The sequence below is a fragment of the Epinephelus moara genome, chromosome 24 (assembly GCF_006386435.1).
Source record: "Epinephelus moara isolate mb chromosome 24, YSFRI_EMoa_1.0, whole genome shotgun sequence".
Taxonomy (NCBI): Eukaryota; Metazoa; Chordata; class Actinopteri; order Perciformes; family Serranidae; genus Epinephelus; species Epinephelus moara.
In genome coordinates, this window is record NC_065529.1 from 39543927 (window position 1) to 39563341 (window position 19415).

Sequence of the window (19415 nt, forward strand, 5' to 3'; positions counted from 1 at the left end):
CCCAAGCCAAAGAACGAGCCGCCACCCAACTTAGACTGTTGTTGGCAGCTAATCCAGTAGCATGTTGACGTACACAAGCCCCAAGCCAAGGAACAAGCCACCGTGCAGCTACAGACTCTTGTTAGCAGTTGACTCAGTAGCTCAGGGCATACAGACCCTTGAGGTGAAGACAGTGATGCTGTGAAGCAACAACCTCTCTTTAGCAGCTAACTTAGTAGCAAAAAGCTTGCACATCTGCAGCCGAAGAACAAGCTGCAGCGCATCTAACAACTCTTGTTAGAAGCTAACCCAGTAGCACGGTAACACACACGACCCAGAGCCAGAGAACAAGCCACCACGCAGCTAAAGAATCCCATCAGCAGTAGCACAAAACATACAGCCCCTCGAGCTGAAGAAAGCACTGCTGCAAAGCAACAGCCTCTCTTTAGCAGCTAACAGAGTAGCACAATGCACACACACACCCCCAGCAGAAGAATGAGCCGCAGTGCATCTAAGACTCTTGTTAGAAGCTAACCCAGTAGCACAGTAACACACGACCCCGAGCTGTAGAACAAGCCAGCGTGCAGCGACAGACTCAAAGCACACACACTCCACAGCGGAAGAATGAGCCACCTCACAGCTTAAGACTCTTGTTAGCAGCTAACCCAGACCCCAGAGCTGAAGAACAAGTGGCTACAAAGTGACAGAATCTGATTAGTGGCTAACCCAGTTCCATACACAGTTTATAATAGCACAGCACACACCCTTGAACCATAGAACGAGAGAGCGCTAGGCAGTGACAGCCTCTAATTCAGCAGTTAACGTTAGCATATATCAAGCCATGATTTCAGGCCCACCCAAAAAATCCAGGACACAAAAATGATGACAAAGAGTTCGGCAGTCTAACTCCACCATGCAGTACTACATAGTTCACAGTCTTTTCACAGTCTTTTGGCATTTTCTGACATTACTGATTGTCCTATACTCGGACTTTAATGTCTTTATTATGTTATATGAAGTCTGAGTTAAGTTTCGATCATTTATGTTGCATGTGTAATATAAGTAGACATTAGCAGCCTTCATTTATTGCACATTTGTACAGTAGACAGACCCCCCCAGAAGATGCTCCCCAGTGTTGACTCTCCATGGCTACGGCTTGCTCGGATGTAGACAATTGGATTTAAAATACATCGGCTCTACAAATGTTTTATGAGGAAGGAAATGCATTCAACACATTTGTTAGAACTGCAGGGTATACACAATGGGTTTTGGTGAGTTGTAAATATCTTTTATTTATTACAAGAAAACTCCACAGGGCACTGTTTTTGGAGCTCTGATTTTAGTTCGGCAGCATTAATCTGATAATCTGAGATTACTTACTTACTCCTGCAAATCATTTTGTGTCGAGGCAGAGCAATGCCCTGTACTAAATCATGCTCTTTAATAAAACTGTGTTATTGTCTGTAGCAGGGCCTTTAGGTGGAGAAATGACTCCACGTCTCCAACAGTTTTATCCTTGTATGACTACAATAGCTCGTGATATCACAGTGTCTGAGGTTTATTTTTGGAAATAATAAAAATACACAATTTACAGTGAAAAACATGCAGATGCTTCTTGTTTTAAGAAGACAAAGAAGTTCATCTTTCTTTATTAATTTTACTTACGGTAGTTAACAGTGGTGATATTCTCTCTCTCGCCGTTAATGACTTTGTAACCTGGTCCGTTCCCATATATGATGGAGGTGAAAGGTTTCTGGTCAACATCACTCAGCATTGGAGCCAGACCTGTGGATGCATTAAACCCCGTCATCACAGCAGAACCAGACTGAAAAATTAGCTTACAACAACAATATATACAGCATCATTAACGGATGTGCATTATTATCATACCAATTACATACCAAATATTGTGTTTCCTCTGCCTGTGTAGCCTCCAAAGTTGAACACGTGAGAATGATCAGCCGTGACTACAGTCATTGTATCGTGGGCACTGGTCAGAAGACCTGCCCGGCCAATGGCTCTGTCCATTTCCACAGCTTCATGCAGAGCCTGCTTGGCCTTGCCTTCATGGTGTCCGTGATCAATACGTCCTCCTGAAAGAGGGGCGGATATTTACAGTTAGCTGTTAGACTCCGTAAGACAGTGACATTTCTAATCCTGTGTTTCTGCGTTAACCCTTCATTTATCTCTTGTTATGTCTGAAGCTTTTTCGACCACACTCAGTCTTTCCATAAAGGTCATAATGGTGTTGCACTTGTTGTACACGTGAAAAGTGCCCAAATATTTGTGCAAAGACGAAAAAAGACAGCTTGAGAAGAAAGATCAAACCCTGCCAACTGTCTCACCATAAATCTGACCGGTGGCTACCTGAACGGGGCATGCTTGTCAGATTGTTGGAGAGAGGCCCCACAATTCTGCCGTCAAAAATGCGGACGGGAGCCTTCTTTCACCTTTTGTCAGACAGTGTTCAATGATCCGACAAGCACTCTGTTTGAAACTTACTGACCCCTTTCATTCTCGCTCAGTCTGGCTGAACGATCACTGTCATACTTGCGGGTGTTTTAACAAGGACACCGAGTTATCAACACCACAACCTTCCTGTGCCTCACTTTATCTAATATTGTGTTGCCATTGGGCATTCACAGAATTCTCAGTACTTGTTCCAATGTCAGTGATGATGATAAGACCAGGCCAATACAGGATGTCTGTGGGAACGGCTCAGGGTTTCTCTTCTCTGACATAAACTGCCTTGAATCTCAGCAACACATTCCTTTGAATAATAAACATTTCTCAGTTTTCATGGTTAATAAATGCTGTTTTATATATCACTGATGTCCCTGCCTCTGAATCCTTGAGAGTGGCGGAATCTAACTATGTACATTTTCTAAAGTCCTGATTGTAGATACAGTTTTAACATACTTGTATTTCACTTGAGTATTTCCATTCTATGCTACGTCGAACTTCACTACATTTATTTGATAAATCTATTCACTAGTTAATTTAAAGAGTCAGATTATTAAAACAAAACATAATCTATAAAAAGAAAATTATATATTATTCAAGGTTAAACTACCTAGCTGTATGTAAAGTTATTACCAGCTGCGACATTACAGTGTTGAGCACATTAAAACCCTGTTTCCACCGAGCAGTACTGTACAGTTCAGTTCACTTCTGTGTGCATTCTTTTTTCTTTATTTTTTTTATCCTAAAAGTTGTGGATGGTACCAATGGAACGATTCTCCATTTGTGGTACCCCCTCTGTTGGGGTACGTAACAGATCTGGTACTAAAAGGTGGAGCTGTGAACACTGCAGTCTGTTGATTAGTCAGTAGAGGACGGTCACTCTGCTCAGGGCTGAGTTGTGGCTGGTTTTAAGGCTCATGTAACCACTGTTCATACTGTGGAGAGTTTTACATATATTATTAGTAAACTGTAATTTTAAATATAAAGGATGTTTTGCTGCCTCTTGTAGCAGCTATAGTCTGAGAAAAAATACTCAATTTGGGTGCAGACTTCAATCTGCGTCAACGGTAATGAGGAAATACAGTGAGTGCTGGACGGAGCAGTGAGTGACATCAACCCCACCCACATTTAAGAGTACTGTTTGTAGTGGAAACGCTAACAGACCTAGGGTCTAGGTACCATGTCTGAGGGGTTACTTTTGGTTCCAGAGGTACCACACTGAAAATGTTGTTGGATACGGGGCTTCAGAGACAGACAGCCATTTATGCTCACATTCACACCATTAGCATATGACCAATACTGGTTAACAGCAATGCTAACCACTGCACCACCGTGCTGCCGAAAACACAACGATTCTTTTTTTCAGGCGATTATAAACCGAAGAACACATAATTATGAATATCATGTACAATTACTGCCAACAGATGCCTTTAAGTCCTACACACTTTACCTTTAATTATACAATCTGAATACATCTTCCACCACTAGTCCTTGACTGCTTTATCTGTACCTATTCCATATAAATGTCACTGAACATTACTGGATATGTTTCTGGTTGTATTTCATTAACTGCTGCACAATATGTTGCTATGTTTACCTTGGAGGGACAATTAAGTAAAGTTGGCAGCAAGGTAAAAGGTTCAGAAAAAAAGCAGCTTTTAAAAGAACTGTTATCACTGATGTTTTATTAAAATTAAATATTAAAATCTGTCACTCATAACAGTCTGTTAGCCAGTAAGAGAGAGCCAGGCCCTCTGGCTGAGGGACAATCTTAATAACCATACGCCACCCTGCTGCTTCTACCCAGTGTCACTCATACATGTTAATACTGTTAATGTGTGATCCCCTTCAGTCACTCTTCGTTAGGTTTCTACCATTTCTTTTTTCCATTGATGGGTTTTTTGGGGGGAGTTTTTCCTTATCTGCTGTGAGGGTCCAAGGACAGAGGGATGTCGTAAGGAATGTCGTAAGCTGTTAAGCCCTCTGAGGCAAATTGTGCACAAGAACTGAATACAGTTTCACAGTGGAAGACTTTGACTTGGATTTCACAAACAGACTTAAGCTGTTTAACCCCCTTTTCAGAAATCTATAAAAATAAGAAACGTATACGTCTTTTAGAGAAGTTGGATAATTTTCTTAAAAACATGACTAGATCCCAAGTAAGTTGGCTGCTAGAGTAACTTTTATGGAGGAAAAAATAAGATTGCGGGTCCTTTTTCAAACATGATGCCAACATATAAAACTAGTAAAACATGTGGTGCATGTTTTGAAGGAGTGCATGTTCAGCTGAAAACTTGCCTCTTGTTAAAGTTATTTGAAGGTTTCAAAGGGCGTTTCATTAGGAAAATTTAATGATAAGTGAACCACAAAGGGCTCATACTGCCTCTTAAAACACTTTACCTTGTCTCTGTTTTTCATGGTCCACAACATTTCGCTTTCCTTCAACATTCTTGTGAGTCAGCAAATGTCATTGATTGAATTATTTGTGTGGAACAAAAGTGAAAAGCAGATAAAAAAAAAAAACCCACTAACACCTCTAAAGCTCGCTAATTAACATCCTCTTGTCACACACATACATGCAGTTTGTCTCCATCTTTTCATCTCAGCTTCAAAAAGAAAGCAAACAAGTGTCTCTTCCAAAATGTTTAACTATTTCTTTAATAATCCTGATAACAAAGTTGGGTAGCAACTGTGTTATGCTGCATTTCCAGTACATGGTACGGCACAGCTCTGCTCATATCAGCTCGCTTTTTTTAGGTGTTATCGGTTGTGCACAAAACCTACTAGGTTTTTTTGTTACCACCTCACTCAAGGTTCCAAGCAAGCTGAAACCATACTAGAAGGTGGAGTTAAAACACTGCTAACCACTGATTGGTCAAAGAGAATCCATCTATCCATCCATTTTCATCTGCTTATCCGGGGTCGGGTCGCTGGGGCAGCAGACCAAGCAAAGCCCCCCAGATGTCCCTCTCACCAGCAACGCTTTCCTGCTCCCCTAGATGACCCTAAAGCGTTCCCAGGCCAGATGAGATATGCAATCCCTCCAGCGTGTCCTGGGTCTGCCCTGGGTCCTCCTATCAGTTGGACGTGCCTGAAACATTTCTAACATGAGGCGCCCAGGGCAGAGAGAGTCATCTCTAGAATTGGCATTACGCAATGCAAGACATCCTGTATAAACCTGACATTATTAAAGGTTTGGTGTGAAGGATTATGGGGCAGAAATGGAATATAATGTTTTCTTTAGTGTATAATCACCTGAAAATCATGTTTTTGTTAGCTTAGAAAGAGTTGCTTGTATCTACATAGGGAGCATGTCCTCGACCATGGAGTTCATCATGTTGCACTGTCATGTTTCTACAATAGCTGAGGAATGGTCAAGCCAGTTCAAAATAGGGCCGGTCGTGTCTTTGTATCCGCCACCGTAGTTCCCAGCCCCTCTGTGATGACAGCATCAGAAAAAACACTGACTTTTTAAAGTGAAACTACCTTATTGGGTGTTACCAGTTTCAATCAGTGGTTCCCAACTGGTGGGTCAGGGTCCATTCTGAATCTGACTCGTGAACTTGTCAAGTTTGTAAGAGACACACTTTGTTTTTAAGTATAGTGAATCTCTGGCACAGAGCTTTTAATTTGATGTGCCGTTTCCTGCTGTAGAATGACTGACTAACGAGCAGCTACTTGACAGAGACAGCAAAGTAGCTCAACGACATGGCCAAATGCAAATTTGACACTGAATATGTTAAACTGTGTGGACCTTGAACTAATGACTAATAAGGCGAAATCTGGACCCCAGGGCTGGACCAGTTGGGAACCACTGGTTTAAATCACCGGCTCCTTTTATTTTGGAGAGGTACAGACCTCTGCGGATAATTTGGCTCCCAGTATAATGCTCCTGAACAATGAAAACTGAAGGACTTCTAACTGGGAGAAGTTGAAGCTGGCTGCAATCTGCAGTCCTCTCCGCAAGATGCTCCACACTACTCCTTTAAAGCCAAGCTGATGTCAATAGCAGCCGCAATTTTTTCATTCACTTGACCCAGATTTTTAAAAAATGGCAGCCAGCAAAACAATGCGGTACACTATGTATGCCGAAGTGCAGATATTGCTCTGTTTGGTTGCTGATGAAAAGATTCAGTGAGTGTCGCATTGAAGTTGATGTCACGGCAGTTTCATGTTGCACCTATATGGCGTTCTGCTAAGAATCCCACCTACACTGAGGGGGTACAATCAGCCGTGGAAAACGAAATAGAGAAAAGGACCTGGTCCCAAAAGTGAGTTGACTTGAGTCTAGCCGTACCATGTAGTGGAAATGAGGCAATATAAGGCCTCCTTGCCTCAAGGGACATTCACTATTGAAATCTGCGATGTCTCAGACAGACACTACTACTTAACTAAGTCGGTAGACCAGCCAGCCAGATCTTTGTGACACAAGCCCCAAAACTAAAGTTGACAGTCCAATTTCACCACAAACTCACCCTCTACAAGCAGGTAAAATCCACTGGGGTTCTTCTGTAGGATCTTGATGGCCACATCCACCATCTCTGTCAGCGAGGGATCAGTCTCAGTGTTCCTCTCCAAGTCATACGTCAGGTCAGCAGGTTCAAATAGACCTGGAATAACAGAAGGCCCGGTTCAAGGAGAAATAGGTTATTACACGCAAGAAAATAAGCCTACAGCAAATGCATACACATGTGGCTCTTCATTTACACTTCAATGAAAAACTTCCAAGTTTTATAATGACGCCGAGACTGGAAACTCACCCAATAAGTAATCCACGTTGTTAGGGTTCAGTGATAAGAGCTGCTTCTTGTTCCATACATAATGGCCTTTCTGCACAAAGACACAAATGTACAGCCACAACAGTGTGAGTGGTTAACACTGCAGTCACTTTGAACTCCTAAATATGGAAATGTAATTGGGAAGATAAAAGAGAGAGCAGAGAAATGAGAGGGAGCAAAGAGAGGGAAGAGGAGGAGAAATTTACTTTATCCTTCATTTTGTCAGTCCACTCCTGCACCAGGTTTCTCCCGTCTTTTCTTGTGCCGCTGTGCTTCGCAATGCTGGGGTACTCTACATCCGACGTGTTTTTGGGGAACATATACTTCCTTCCTCCACCAAGAATCACCTGGAAAGTCACACAAACAGAATACAAAACAACAATCTTAGTTATAACTGTTTTAGGACCAAATGGCTGGTAATTGACAAAGAAACAGCTTGCAGCTTGTTAGTTCGAGTATTTTAAAGGGATCGTTCTCCTAAAAATTAAAAATACATATTTTTCCTCTTACATGTAGTGCTATTCATCAGTCTAGATTATTTTGGTGTGAGTTGCAGAATGTTGGAGATATCAGCTGTAAAGATGTCTGCCTTCTCTCAAATATAATGGAACTAGATGGGACTCAGCTTGTGGTGCTCAAGGCGCCAAAAAATACATTTGAAAAACTCAGCAGCAATGTCTCTTTCCAGAAATGGGTATTTGCAGACCATAGTGCTGCACGGCATCTTCTGCTAACTCACCTAGCACCACTGAGCTAGCTAACGTTACAGCTCAGCCGAGGAGAACGACATTAATGTTAATTAATGTTAATGTGCTCAAAGCACCAAAAAATAAAATTTAGAAACTCAACATCAATGTCTCTTTTTAAATCATGACCTGGTTACTCAAGTTAATCTACAGACTTTGTTGTGAGCAGTTTATGTAGGAACTATTTTCTTTGTACTGAACTACACCCGGCAGCTGAATCACAGCACAGAGGGAAACGTGCATCTACTCATGGAGGAGAGGCTCGTGCTTGTGACAGTGCAAGATGTAAACATTAATGTCGTTCTCCTCGGCTGAGCTGTAACGTTAGCTAGCTCAGTGGTGCTAGGTGAGCTAGCAGAAGATGCTGCGCAGCACTATGGTCTGCAAAGACACATTTCTGGAAAGAGACATTGCTGCTGAGTTTTTCAAATGTATTTTTTGGCGCCTTGAGCACCACAAGCCAAGTGCCATCTAGTTCCACTATACTGGAGAGAAAGTAGACATCTCTACAGCTGATATCTCCAACACTCGGCAACTCACACCAAAACAATCTAGACTCTATCTAGAATAGCACTACGGATAAAAGGAAAAATACGTACTTTTGATATTGGGATGAACTGTTCTTTTTCGTATAATAAGGAAAATGCTTACGTACTTGGTCAGAGTCATGCTTTATTGTTGATATTTTAAATATTAACTCAGATAACATGAGTTTGGCTGAGGATGCTAGAGTGTAAACTTTGCCAGAGGACCAGCTCTCACACAGTGCAGAAGTAACTGTTACTGCACAGTGAATTAGCCAGATATGTTTAATTCCAAAAACAAGTTACACCATTTGATTAGTCCAATGTTGGCACTCTGAGGTGAACAAAATGTTCAACAAAGTGTCTGTTGACTAGTTTTCAGTTCACCCCACATTATTTAAAATCACAGACTACTCTTGTGACACTTTATAATACATTGTGTATCAGAATTATTTCTTGTGACTCACATCAATGTTGGGAATGTTTTCAAAGAGCTGTCTGGCGATATCCTTGCAGCCGTCCCTCAGAGCCTCAGCTGGCATCTCATTATCGGAGTACCAGTCTCTGTCCACGCTGTGGGCATAAGCAGCACTGGGAGTTGCATGGTTAACACGGGTCGTCGTCACTATTCCCACTGACTTGCCTGCAGTGGACACACACATACACACACATACACAAACAGGCAACGGTCTGAGTAATTTTCTGAAGAACATGTTCAGACCTAGATGAATTCCCTCATTGTGTCTCCCTGGACAGTGTCTACTTGTTGAGCTGCAGTGGAAGGATAGTAAGGCAGGCAGAATTTTCGACTTAAATGACTGTAACTTTGGAAAGTACGCAGAGTGCTGGAGCTTCATTAGCTGTGGTTGAAATGCATTGTTGCATCGAACAAGGAGTGCAGGTTTTGTGCTGCATCTCTTGCAGAAGGAAATCACCTCAGCCCATGTTGCAGCAACCAACATCTGTTTAAATGGACACATGGGTGTGTGAACGTGTATAATGGTCCAAACCTTTCCTTTAATCATGTGAAAGCAACTGTAAATCTGTTAAAATTAAAGTGCACTGGATTGTACCCATGTTCTGACACAGAAATATTTTATCATCAAATACCAACATAAATTAAATTGCACATTGCAGCTTTATCGTGTCGTCAAGGTCCCCACAAGAAAATGTTGATACTGCTCAAACCTAGTCTGAACAGCAATTTTTAGCAGCAGTGTCCAGCAGTGATTAATGGATGGACCAGTACTTTCTGCTAATAAATCTTCTGGATCTTAAAAGTGAAGCATTAAAGGAAAACCCAGCAGAGCACAGTCCTGTAAAACGACCTGATGAAAAACATGTCTCACATTTCTATTTGCTCCATGCAGGAGGTCGGCAGCTGCCCGCCGTGTTCCCTCAGGAATTATTGGATTTCTTATTATCTGTGACCCCTGAACCCACACAGACCCTGACCCTCACCCACCCACTCCTAACTTATTCCCACCACCGCCCTTTGAGAATCCCTGGTGCTCAGTCCTTTCCTTCTTTATGGTGCAAGGTTTTAAATCAGATTGCATTACGTCGTGATGTCTCCTTGAAGGCTTAAAATCAGACGTCATTCCTTAGTGTATTTTGCAAAGATGGTCATCTTTCAGGCTTCTGATCAAAACTGTTTAGATAAGATTTTGCTCTGTGTCGTGTTTTGTCTTTACTGATGCAGCATCAACCTGATTATTACCTCTGCCAAGGAGGTTATGTTTTCGCCGGCTTTGGTCTGTTTGTCTGCAAAATAACTCAACAAGTTCAGAACGGATTTTGATGAAATTTTCAGGAAAGGTTGAAAATGGGACAAGGAACAGATGATAAAATTTTGGTGGTGATTGGTTGAAGCGAAGTGGATAAAATAATAAAATGGCGGGAAATCCGAGCTGCTTGGCGGAGGTCTGCGCTCTCCGAGTGTAATACTAGTGTTGTTTTTGTACTCCAAATAGTAACGGAGCCATGACTTCGAAAAGAGGGCCTTCAATGTTTCCAGTAAGGTGGCCAAAAATATACATGGGAGAGGGGCTGTCCTGGGCGGAAACATACACAAAAAGCTGGTGGACACTTTTTTTGTAGCCAGCGACATAAACGTACTCCATGACACTAGGGGTTGGCGATATGGCCCTAAAATAATATCACAATATTTCAGGGTATTTTTGCGCTAATTATTTTCTTGAAGATATGACAAATTGGTTAAAAAATTATTATTAATTTGGGAACATAAAATTACAACAAAATAAGTGATATAGTTTTACATGTTTACAGTTTGCCTTCAAATATTCAGTAAAAAATAAACAACATTTATCTCTCATTTCTTTAGTTTGTGAACAACAACAGTAACTCAGAGTGAGATTCATATAGTATACAATATTAAAAGTACAACAAAATAAAATCTACCACAAATTACACATTTAAACAGCTCCCAAATACAAAAATGTCCCCTGGGATGTAAATGAATGTTTTTCCCACCTGGACCTTTATGCTCTGCCATTTCTCCTCCAATCATCACGCTGTAACCTGTGACAGGCTGTTATGATACCACAACTATTGCACATTCACATATACGTTGTTTTTTGTGGAGCCGTGAGCATCACTTTCATTTACATTACCAAAGGTTTATGACAAAATCACTTCAACACCGACTCTTGTGTGCACACAGCGAGAGAGTAAAGGGGGGAGAGACGCTGTGCTGCTGCCAGAGGAGCTGCTGAATGAGTTACTTCTGAGCGGCAAGTCGCTAAAAGAGTCTGAGAAGTCCGGGGCTGTTCATAAAACAGGACGCCACAGTTTATTCCACACTACTGAAGCTGCTCCTCTTTTTGGAACCACTGCAGAGTGTATAATAATTTCGCTCTCAGCCATGCTTGTTGTTGCCAGACACAACAGGATGACTTCAATATGTAAACAAGTTGAAACACCTCGATACTACGATTTGAATTTTTCATATATTAAAAATTAAACCGATATTACCATAAACGACATGATATGGCACACCCTTAAACAATACAGGAAGATGAGAAAATGTGTCTGTCTCTCTTGTTTGTGTTGTTTAAACATGTCAGTAAATCTGAATTAATTTTACTTTGGTGCTCATGGTCTCTGTAATTTGAATCATTCACTGAATGACTGAATTGTGGACAATCTAACAAAGCTAACGATTGGTAGCATGTCCATATTAACAAAACTTTAAACATTTAACATTATAATTTTGATGTGCAATGCTAAGCTTAGACCTAGCTCTGGTTTTAAGAGGTTTGAATGTTCTAAAAGCCAAGACTTTGTTTATTTGAAACCAGATGAAACCCCACTGTCCCGACCCTGCCTTGTTACTATAAGCCTTTCATTCATAAGTTCAGGGAGACATACAGTACTTTCAGACTTAGTTTCAGAAGTTATAGTTCTAAATTTCAGAATTATATTTATCATCTGAATTTGGCACCTTATGTTCTGAAACCCAAGAGTTAGTTTAAAATCAAACAAAAACTCTAAAATGACCCAAAATCGTGTTGGAAAACAAGCTCGTCCCCCTGTTAAAAAATACATTGCCTACTGGTTCTAACAACTCCACACATAACTTCATAATAAAGGATCCAGACACATCAGGGTTTGGAAAGTTAAAAAAGAAGATGAAACTTCATAGTTAGGGTGGCCTGATAGAGCTTTTCCAAAACTCTGTTGTTTAAAAATATGTCTCTTGTCATTTTAAAGCAGAATACATTAAAGAAAACTCTTTCGGCTAAGTTAATGTCACTTACAAACTGTTCGAAGGATAACTTTGGTTCAAAGGATGAACAGCTGAAAAGAGGGAACGAGCAGCGTGGAAAAACATGCATTAAGAGCATCACTTTTGAGAGCACTTCAAAGTCATTGCTTTGAGCTACCAAGTCACCCCAGCGAGTATTCCCACCACCCATTAACACAGCAATCAACCACAACCACAATCAGCTTTCCTCGCACATGAAACGCATATTAATCGACAGCAAAACGTGAACAATGACCCTGTGTTAAATTAATGTCATTCTACCTGCGTCTTTAGCCCATCTGAGGATGGAGGTGACCTCATTGCCCATTGTGGTGTTACACTGGGATCGGACAGCAGCTGCACTCACACCCACCGTGCCCTCGTTGGCCTTGACCCCGCAGAGGTATGCTGTGGCAGTGCCGGCACTGTCTGGCACCTGAGCATTGGTGTTGTATGTCTGCAGAGTGACAGGTCAGTGACATGTGGTCAGAATCTAAACATCAAACAGGATTGTTTGTTGACTTTCTGATATCCTTGTGATCAGGTGTTTGTGTGATGCAATTTGTTTGGACATGGGTGCTTTTCCTGCAACAGCAGTACGTCAAAATGCTGACTTAAAGGATACAGAGTTATTCTAATTACCAACAAATCCCATTAAAGACCAAATCATCAGTGTGCTAGTGTAAAGATGATTTCATATCCTTTCATCTCTCTACTTCTGGCTCTCAGCCTCAGGCCCAATATTTCCTATTGAAGATGTAAATCCTCAAAAAACGGACAGAAAAAACATTTATATAGTCTATGTACTTAAACTTATACTTGTGCATCAGCTCTATGCAGAGCTTACGCCGTTGTGAGCATTTGTACTTGTGCGTAGTGTGTCATTCTACAGTTACACCTCAAAAACACTAGTCAGCAGTGGGGTTTCTGTTTAGTGCTCCAAAGTTGAGTTGATTGAAAACACATATTAAACACACATTAAACATGGTTTAACAGAGACAATTTCAAACACAAGTACACAAATCAACTTCACTATAACTCGCAGCATTCACAGACAAACACTTGTCTTTATCTGGACACATTTTCCCCACAAATACAACATGCTAACGTTATTAGCACAAGCCTATGGCATTTTACATTGTATAAACTAGCAACGAGCGTAGATTTCCTCTACTCATATGAAGCCAGGATAAATTACACACACAACTTAAAATGTGTGGGGGGTTTATTGTCTTTACAATTTATTGTTTCTTATCTCTGAAATTAAAGTAAATAAAGTAAAAAGTTTTGTCATACAAGTTTCCAACTATGGCTTGACATTTTTCCTGCACTGACAGTTTAAAGCTAACGTTACTCAAACAGGAGGAAACATGAATTTTTTATTTTTAGACTATTTGTCAGACAAAACAAGCATTTTATAGATGTCCCCTTACGCTATGGGAAACTGAAATGGCATTTCTACTATCTTCTTCCATTTTACAGACTAAACTATCAATCACTAATTAAAACTAATCATTAGTTGTAGACAGCAGGATGGTTACGTTAGCTCTAGATTCTGTTTCTTGCCTTTCTGACTGTTCAGACCGCCATTTTCATGGCTTGTTGGCTGAGGCGCAGAATCAGACTTATACAAAGGACCTCAAAATCAGAAAAAAATGGCATTTGACTGATTCCTATTAATACTGCATTTTCAGGCTATTCGTAGAATGTGTAAAAATTATTTTCTAATTAAATACCGTTAGTCATCAGCAGCAGAACCCTGTGGGCTGTACTGTATGTGTATCTGTAGTCTCCAGTTTTAGATGCACAATGCGTAATTTTTCACACAGCGGGTACCTTCATTAATTAGGCCTTTTCACATCTTTCAACACTGTTCGTACAGTGAGATCATTTGTAGGTTGTCCAACTTTTTCACTTTATGCAAATCTCCAAACCCCTGTCTTTCTCTGGATAATAGAATTAGATTTGATTTGTCAACTATAGTATTCTAGAAAGTTGTCAGTTTATGTAAGAGGCCAGATTGGTTTACCAGAGTATTAACAGAGGAAGCATTACTCTGCACTTGTAATTGTAACCTGAAATGACTAATTGAATGCTACCTTTTTAATTAATAAATACATGTAGTCTGTAGTTAACAGAAATAAGGAATTGTTTTTTTAATTTTAGATCTCTTCTAGGACGTCACATATGCTAAAGTAAAGTGCAATAGTTGTAGTAGTAATAGGTCATTAATGTGTTTTTAATCGTTTTTGGACAACAATGGAGGTCTATAGCAGCAGTTAAAGGTCCAGTGTGCAAGATGTAGAAGCATGTAGTGGCATCTAGCAGCGAGGACTGCAGATGCAACCTGTTAGAATTCCTTCAGTGTTCATTGTTCAGGAGGTTTTTACCAGGAGCTGAATAATCAGCAGAGGTGTCTTTCTCTCCAAAACAAGCGGATCCAGAGATTTAGGGTGATTTCAGACCTAGAGTTGTCTTGCTTTGGTCTGAATCAGGGACTTAGTTGTACAATTGCCTAGAGTTGGTTCGTGTTCTCACAGCAGCATTTACAAGCGGACCAGATCAAATGCCTTGTGTGAGAAAGCTGCTCTTGATTGGTCAGAATTTCCATGTGGGAAAAATCCAGGAAGTAAACAAAACGTTGAAGAAGAGTACACTTGCAAGATAAATGTGACACTTTCTAATGTCACAATGGAGGGACGACTACGCAGGTTGATTTTAGCGCTGCTCATCGTGGACTATATTGCTGTCATTGTTCATTTTAGTCAAACCATACAGTTTGAACCGCACCCGAGTTCGTTTGTAACCAGATCAAGACCTTCTTGAAGAGGGGATCTCAGTCCGGTTGTTTTGGTTACACTCGAGTGTGATTATTGTGTTCACACCTGCTCAAACGAACCGCACTTAAGGGGCAAACGAACTTGAGTTCGACTGAGCATGAAAGCACCCTTAAACCGGTTGAAACACTGACTAGCATAAAGAAATTGGTGTTTTCTTCTATGCTTTCTTTGCAGAGGCGCTGCTACTACATTGGTGGATGCGAGAACGCAAATGACCCTATCTAAAGCGAGTGTTTGGTTTGTCCATTCTGGGCTATTGTAGTAACATGGTGGTACAACATCCTGTCTCTGTAAATGAGGACCTGCTCCTGATGCCGATAAGCCTCCTTCTAAGGTAACCAAAACACTATAATTCTTATTTTTAGGTGATTATACACTAAAGAAAACATACTTAATATATTATATTCCATTTCTCCCAATGTATCCCCCTAAATCCTACACACTGGACCTTTAATTGATGGTTTTGGTCTTTTCATTGGATTCCTTGGCTGTAAGAAAAATATAGAATATCACCAGATTTACAGTTTTGCAGGTTCATATGAGGCCATAGCTGCTGTGGACTCATAAAAAAATCAAACTACTCTATGATTTCTGGCCATCTTTTTTTAAATCAAATCTGTAACATAACACAGCCTATGTGACGTGACACACTAAATGACCTTGTTTACGGTCAGAGGCCTTGTCAGGAAGCCATTACTGGCAACAGCAAGATCAATACACATAATGTACATAATAACCGAGTCAGACCTTGGCCAAAGACACAAAAGGGAACTTGTCCATCTCCAGCTGCGTCTCCTCGCCGCTCTGTCCGTTCAGCTGACCCTTCAGTATTCGAGCAGCCGTCACCGTGGGAACGCCCATCCCTAAACACCAAAAGCAGGTCGACCGTTAGATTGCATTAGACTTTCCTTCAGGGCGGGAAAGAGAGCGAGTGCACATGAGAGACATTAACACTTTTCATCCCCCTGCTGCGCTCAGCGTGCAGCACATGAAAGGTTGTTGCTTTCTTTGACATTTCAGAACACGATGGCTGCTGTTAGGCAAAACATTTTTTGAAGATATAAATTACTTCAATAGCAGATACCTCTTAAAAAATGATGGAAAAACAAAGATAAACAAAACAGATACTTTCAAGCTCACAGTGAGACTCAACTGTAGTTAATCTGTAACACGGAGAATGTTAAATTCCCAAGACTTTTTGTTGTTTGCCTGAAATTATTCACAGGAAAATATCAGAAAATGTTAAATATAGTCTTCTGTAACTGCTATTCTGATCTTGCCTCACCTTCCTTGTATTAGACACAGGATGAAAAACAAATTGCATGTGCCTCAGGTCCAGTTGGATGATTTACAATAAGGTTGAAGCCCCCCCGCACAATCAAAGTCTGCTCAGAGGTACACACAGGAAACAGGTCATTGTGCAGCTGAGTCTTGTTTCTTAGGCTGAGTCCTGTGATTTTTCCTGGTAAAAGGTGAACAATGTCTGGGAAACGTTTTTTCCAGTTGGACAATCACGTCCTGTTGCGTCTTACCGGTGTTGTAAGATGGTGCCTGTTATTCTCTAATTGCGCAAACATGACCGTGCTTGCAGCAGGACGCAAGAATGCCTATAGCCCAAACAGAGAGAGCAGAGGCCAGATGGAGGACAAAAGTTATTGTGTGACCAATGAGCGGCCCAGCACAGACAGAATCCCAGTGATCTGGTGGCAGCACGGGTGTTTTGTTTGCTACTGTACTGTTCATTCACCTCGCGTGTTAGAAAACATTTGAAAAATCTCATTCATTATCAGCTGGATTACTGGATCCTCTATAGCAGGCAAAGTTTTGATGAGTGAGTGCCAAGTTAAGGAGCCAGCATATCACTGAGGGCCGCACAGGTTCAGGACAGACGATGTTGGCCAGTTTCACCAAACTCTCCATCACGAAACTGCTCACTATGTTTAACAATATCCTGAGTTACCACATACTGTAGCTTGCCTACACCTAGTTTTCACAAGATTTGCAAAACCCAACTGTCGGTTAGATAAGCCTTATTGAAACTGTTCAACCTTGTGTTTAAACTCTTTATCCATGTACTTGTCGTCAGATTTGTGATTGATCTCATCATGTTATTTAACATTAAACTCCTTGAGCATCGAATTAACCTGTTTGCAGATCACTTTGTCTGTCCCCCGAGGTCCGATAAAGTAAGAGTAAATCAAATTTTTCGGAAACCTCCTTTTCTCCTCAACATTACAGCACTTTTTTGTTGGCTTTTTCATCTCACCTCTACATTAAACTGCCCATCTGTCCACTGAAATCGCCTATTTAAGCTAACAGAACTAGCACTGATGACCCAACGTAATTTCTACTATGGACCCTTTCATGGCTCCTTTTGGTTGCTAAGAAACAACATTGTTGTTCCACTTGTGAGACTTCTGGTCCAGCCACTACTGCGAGAAAACATAATAGCTATGAAACGCTAAACTTTATTCCCCCTGACCTGAAATACACACTGTAGAAAATTACGAAATTAGTTTTAGGACTTTGCCTCTTAATAGTAGGTTCTTAACTTCGACAAGGTACAAACTTGATGTCTGAAATAAATGTCTACCGTTTCTCAAAAGAAACAAATCAGCGCAAAGTGTGGATCGCAGCGGTCAGACTGAAGAACTGGATGCCATCGGGAAACTCCAGGGTCTGTAGCCCTTATTGCCAACATCGTTAGCTTGTTTAAGCTTATGATCACTAGCCAACATCGTTAGCTTGTTTAAGCTAATGATGGCTAGCCAACAGTCTACAGAGGGAGAGAGGGGAGCGTTAACAGGAGACAGTTTAATGGTAAGTTGTTCCCTTTGACAAGGTACAATCTTGATGTCAGAAATGAAAGTCTGCTACTTCCCTAAAGAATTGAACCAGCGCAAAGTTTGGATTGCAGTGATGAAACACAAGAACGACTTTGTGGCTCACCATCTCCAAGGAAGAGGATGATATTCTTTGCTTTGTTGGTGTTGAGAGCTTGGAGCGTCAGAGCATTCTTCAGGGTCTGCTGTGCCCACACATTCCAAAATTTGGGATCCTTCTCTTGTTCTGTGTGTAGAAATAAACAAGTCTTGTTAGCTTTGGATAGGAAATCAGAAAATGAAAAATTCTTGACAGCCAAAAGTTGTGTCTTTTTATGTCTTGTTTCATGCGACTGACGCTGGCTTAACACCAAACGACTTTTCAATCCATTTCACTCTCACAGGCACATTTACAATGTGCTCATAAAATCATTAAAGTCTGACCACAGTTGGTGCACGCTCCCATGATCTCAATAGTTTTCTTGATCATATGGTGTAAGGTGGTCATAAAACTCAGTCTGAGCTGTCTTTTTTTGTCTTGATGTACCGATAAAAGTTTTTAGTGTTGATTCATGCAAATAGTGAAGTCCCATGATGTTAACATTGTCGGGAACCAATAGCTGCGCTCTCTCTGGCACCAAACAGGAAGCAGCAAACAGGGTAGACTGTAAACACGAAGGGACTCTGGGGAGGCGCAAGAATGTGAACAAGTCTCAGGTCTCTTGGACTGTGAAAAATGAGGAGAAACTGGTGGAGTGCTTCTTATTGTGGAATGTTTCTGATCATGTATCTGATCCACCTGGCAGCACTTACTTTAGTGAGAAATCTTTGAAATGGTTCACCTCTCATTCCCACGGTCTCCTCCCACTGAGATAATACAGCTAACCAACGGAGGCTGGTAGCAAGTTGAGACGACACTATCCAAAATGTAAAGTTTGTACGCATATACAGCTTATCTTTACGGATTACATTGAATCTGAATTGATAAGAATACTTTCGACATTTTACACCTCATTTTTTTGTGTTTCTAGAGTTGTGTTTTTGCGGAACCATAAAGAATTGTTGATATGTCATGTTTATTAAAGGGAGTTTGGCGTGATATTTTCCACCAGGTGCAGGATTAAGAAATAATTTCGAGGAATCTGGTTGTAGTCTTGCAAATAGTGACCCTGCAAGATCCTCAGTCTTTGCAAAATCTTTTAAGCCCCGTTTCCAACGAGGAGTAAGTTACGGTATGGTATGGTTCAGTTCGGTACACTTTTTTTCCCTTTCCACTGTGAAAAGTTGGGGAACTGCCCATTGGTCCGACATCCCATTGTTAAGACCATATTAAACCCATTGTTCCGAAGTCCCATTGTTCCGAAATCATCATGATGCCCTGTGGTTAAGGTCTGGTTAGGTTTAGGCACAAAAACCACTTGGTTAGGGTTAGGAAAAGATCATGGTGTGGGTTAAAATGAAAAAGAAAGTGGCAAACACATAAGCCGTGAGCCTGCT

The 19415-nt window shown here is 41.0% G+C and overlaps 1 protein-coding gene across 3 annotated transcripts in view; it reads right to left on the reverse strand.

The window, feature by feature from the left end:
- alpl (alkaline phosphatase, biomineralization associated) overlaps positions 1-19415 on the reverse strand; it is a 29369-nt gene that overhangs the window by 1627 nt on the left and 8327 nt on the right. For all 3 annotated transcript variants that reach the window (XM_050037837.1, XM_050037836.1, XM_050037838.1), the window contains exons 3-11: positions 18046-18165; positions 15844-15959; positions 12539-12713; positions 8958-9133; positions 7427-7567; positions 7203-7272; positions 6918-7052; positions 1881-2072; positions 1645-1764 (exon numbers count right to left, since the gene is read on the reverse strand). In XM_050037837.1, the coding sequence (XP_049893794.1) occupies positions 1645-1764; positions 1881-2072; positions 6918-7052; positions 7203-7272; positions 7427-7567; positions 8958-9133; positions 12539-12713; positions 15844-15959; positions 18046-18165 (1245 nt within the window). The remainder of the gene's footprint in view (positions 1-1644; positions 1765-1880; positions 2073-6917; positions 7053-7202; positions 7273-7426; positions 7568-8957; positions 9134-12538; positions 12714-15843; positions 15960-18045; positions 18166-19415) is intronic.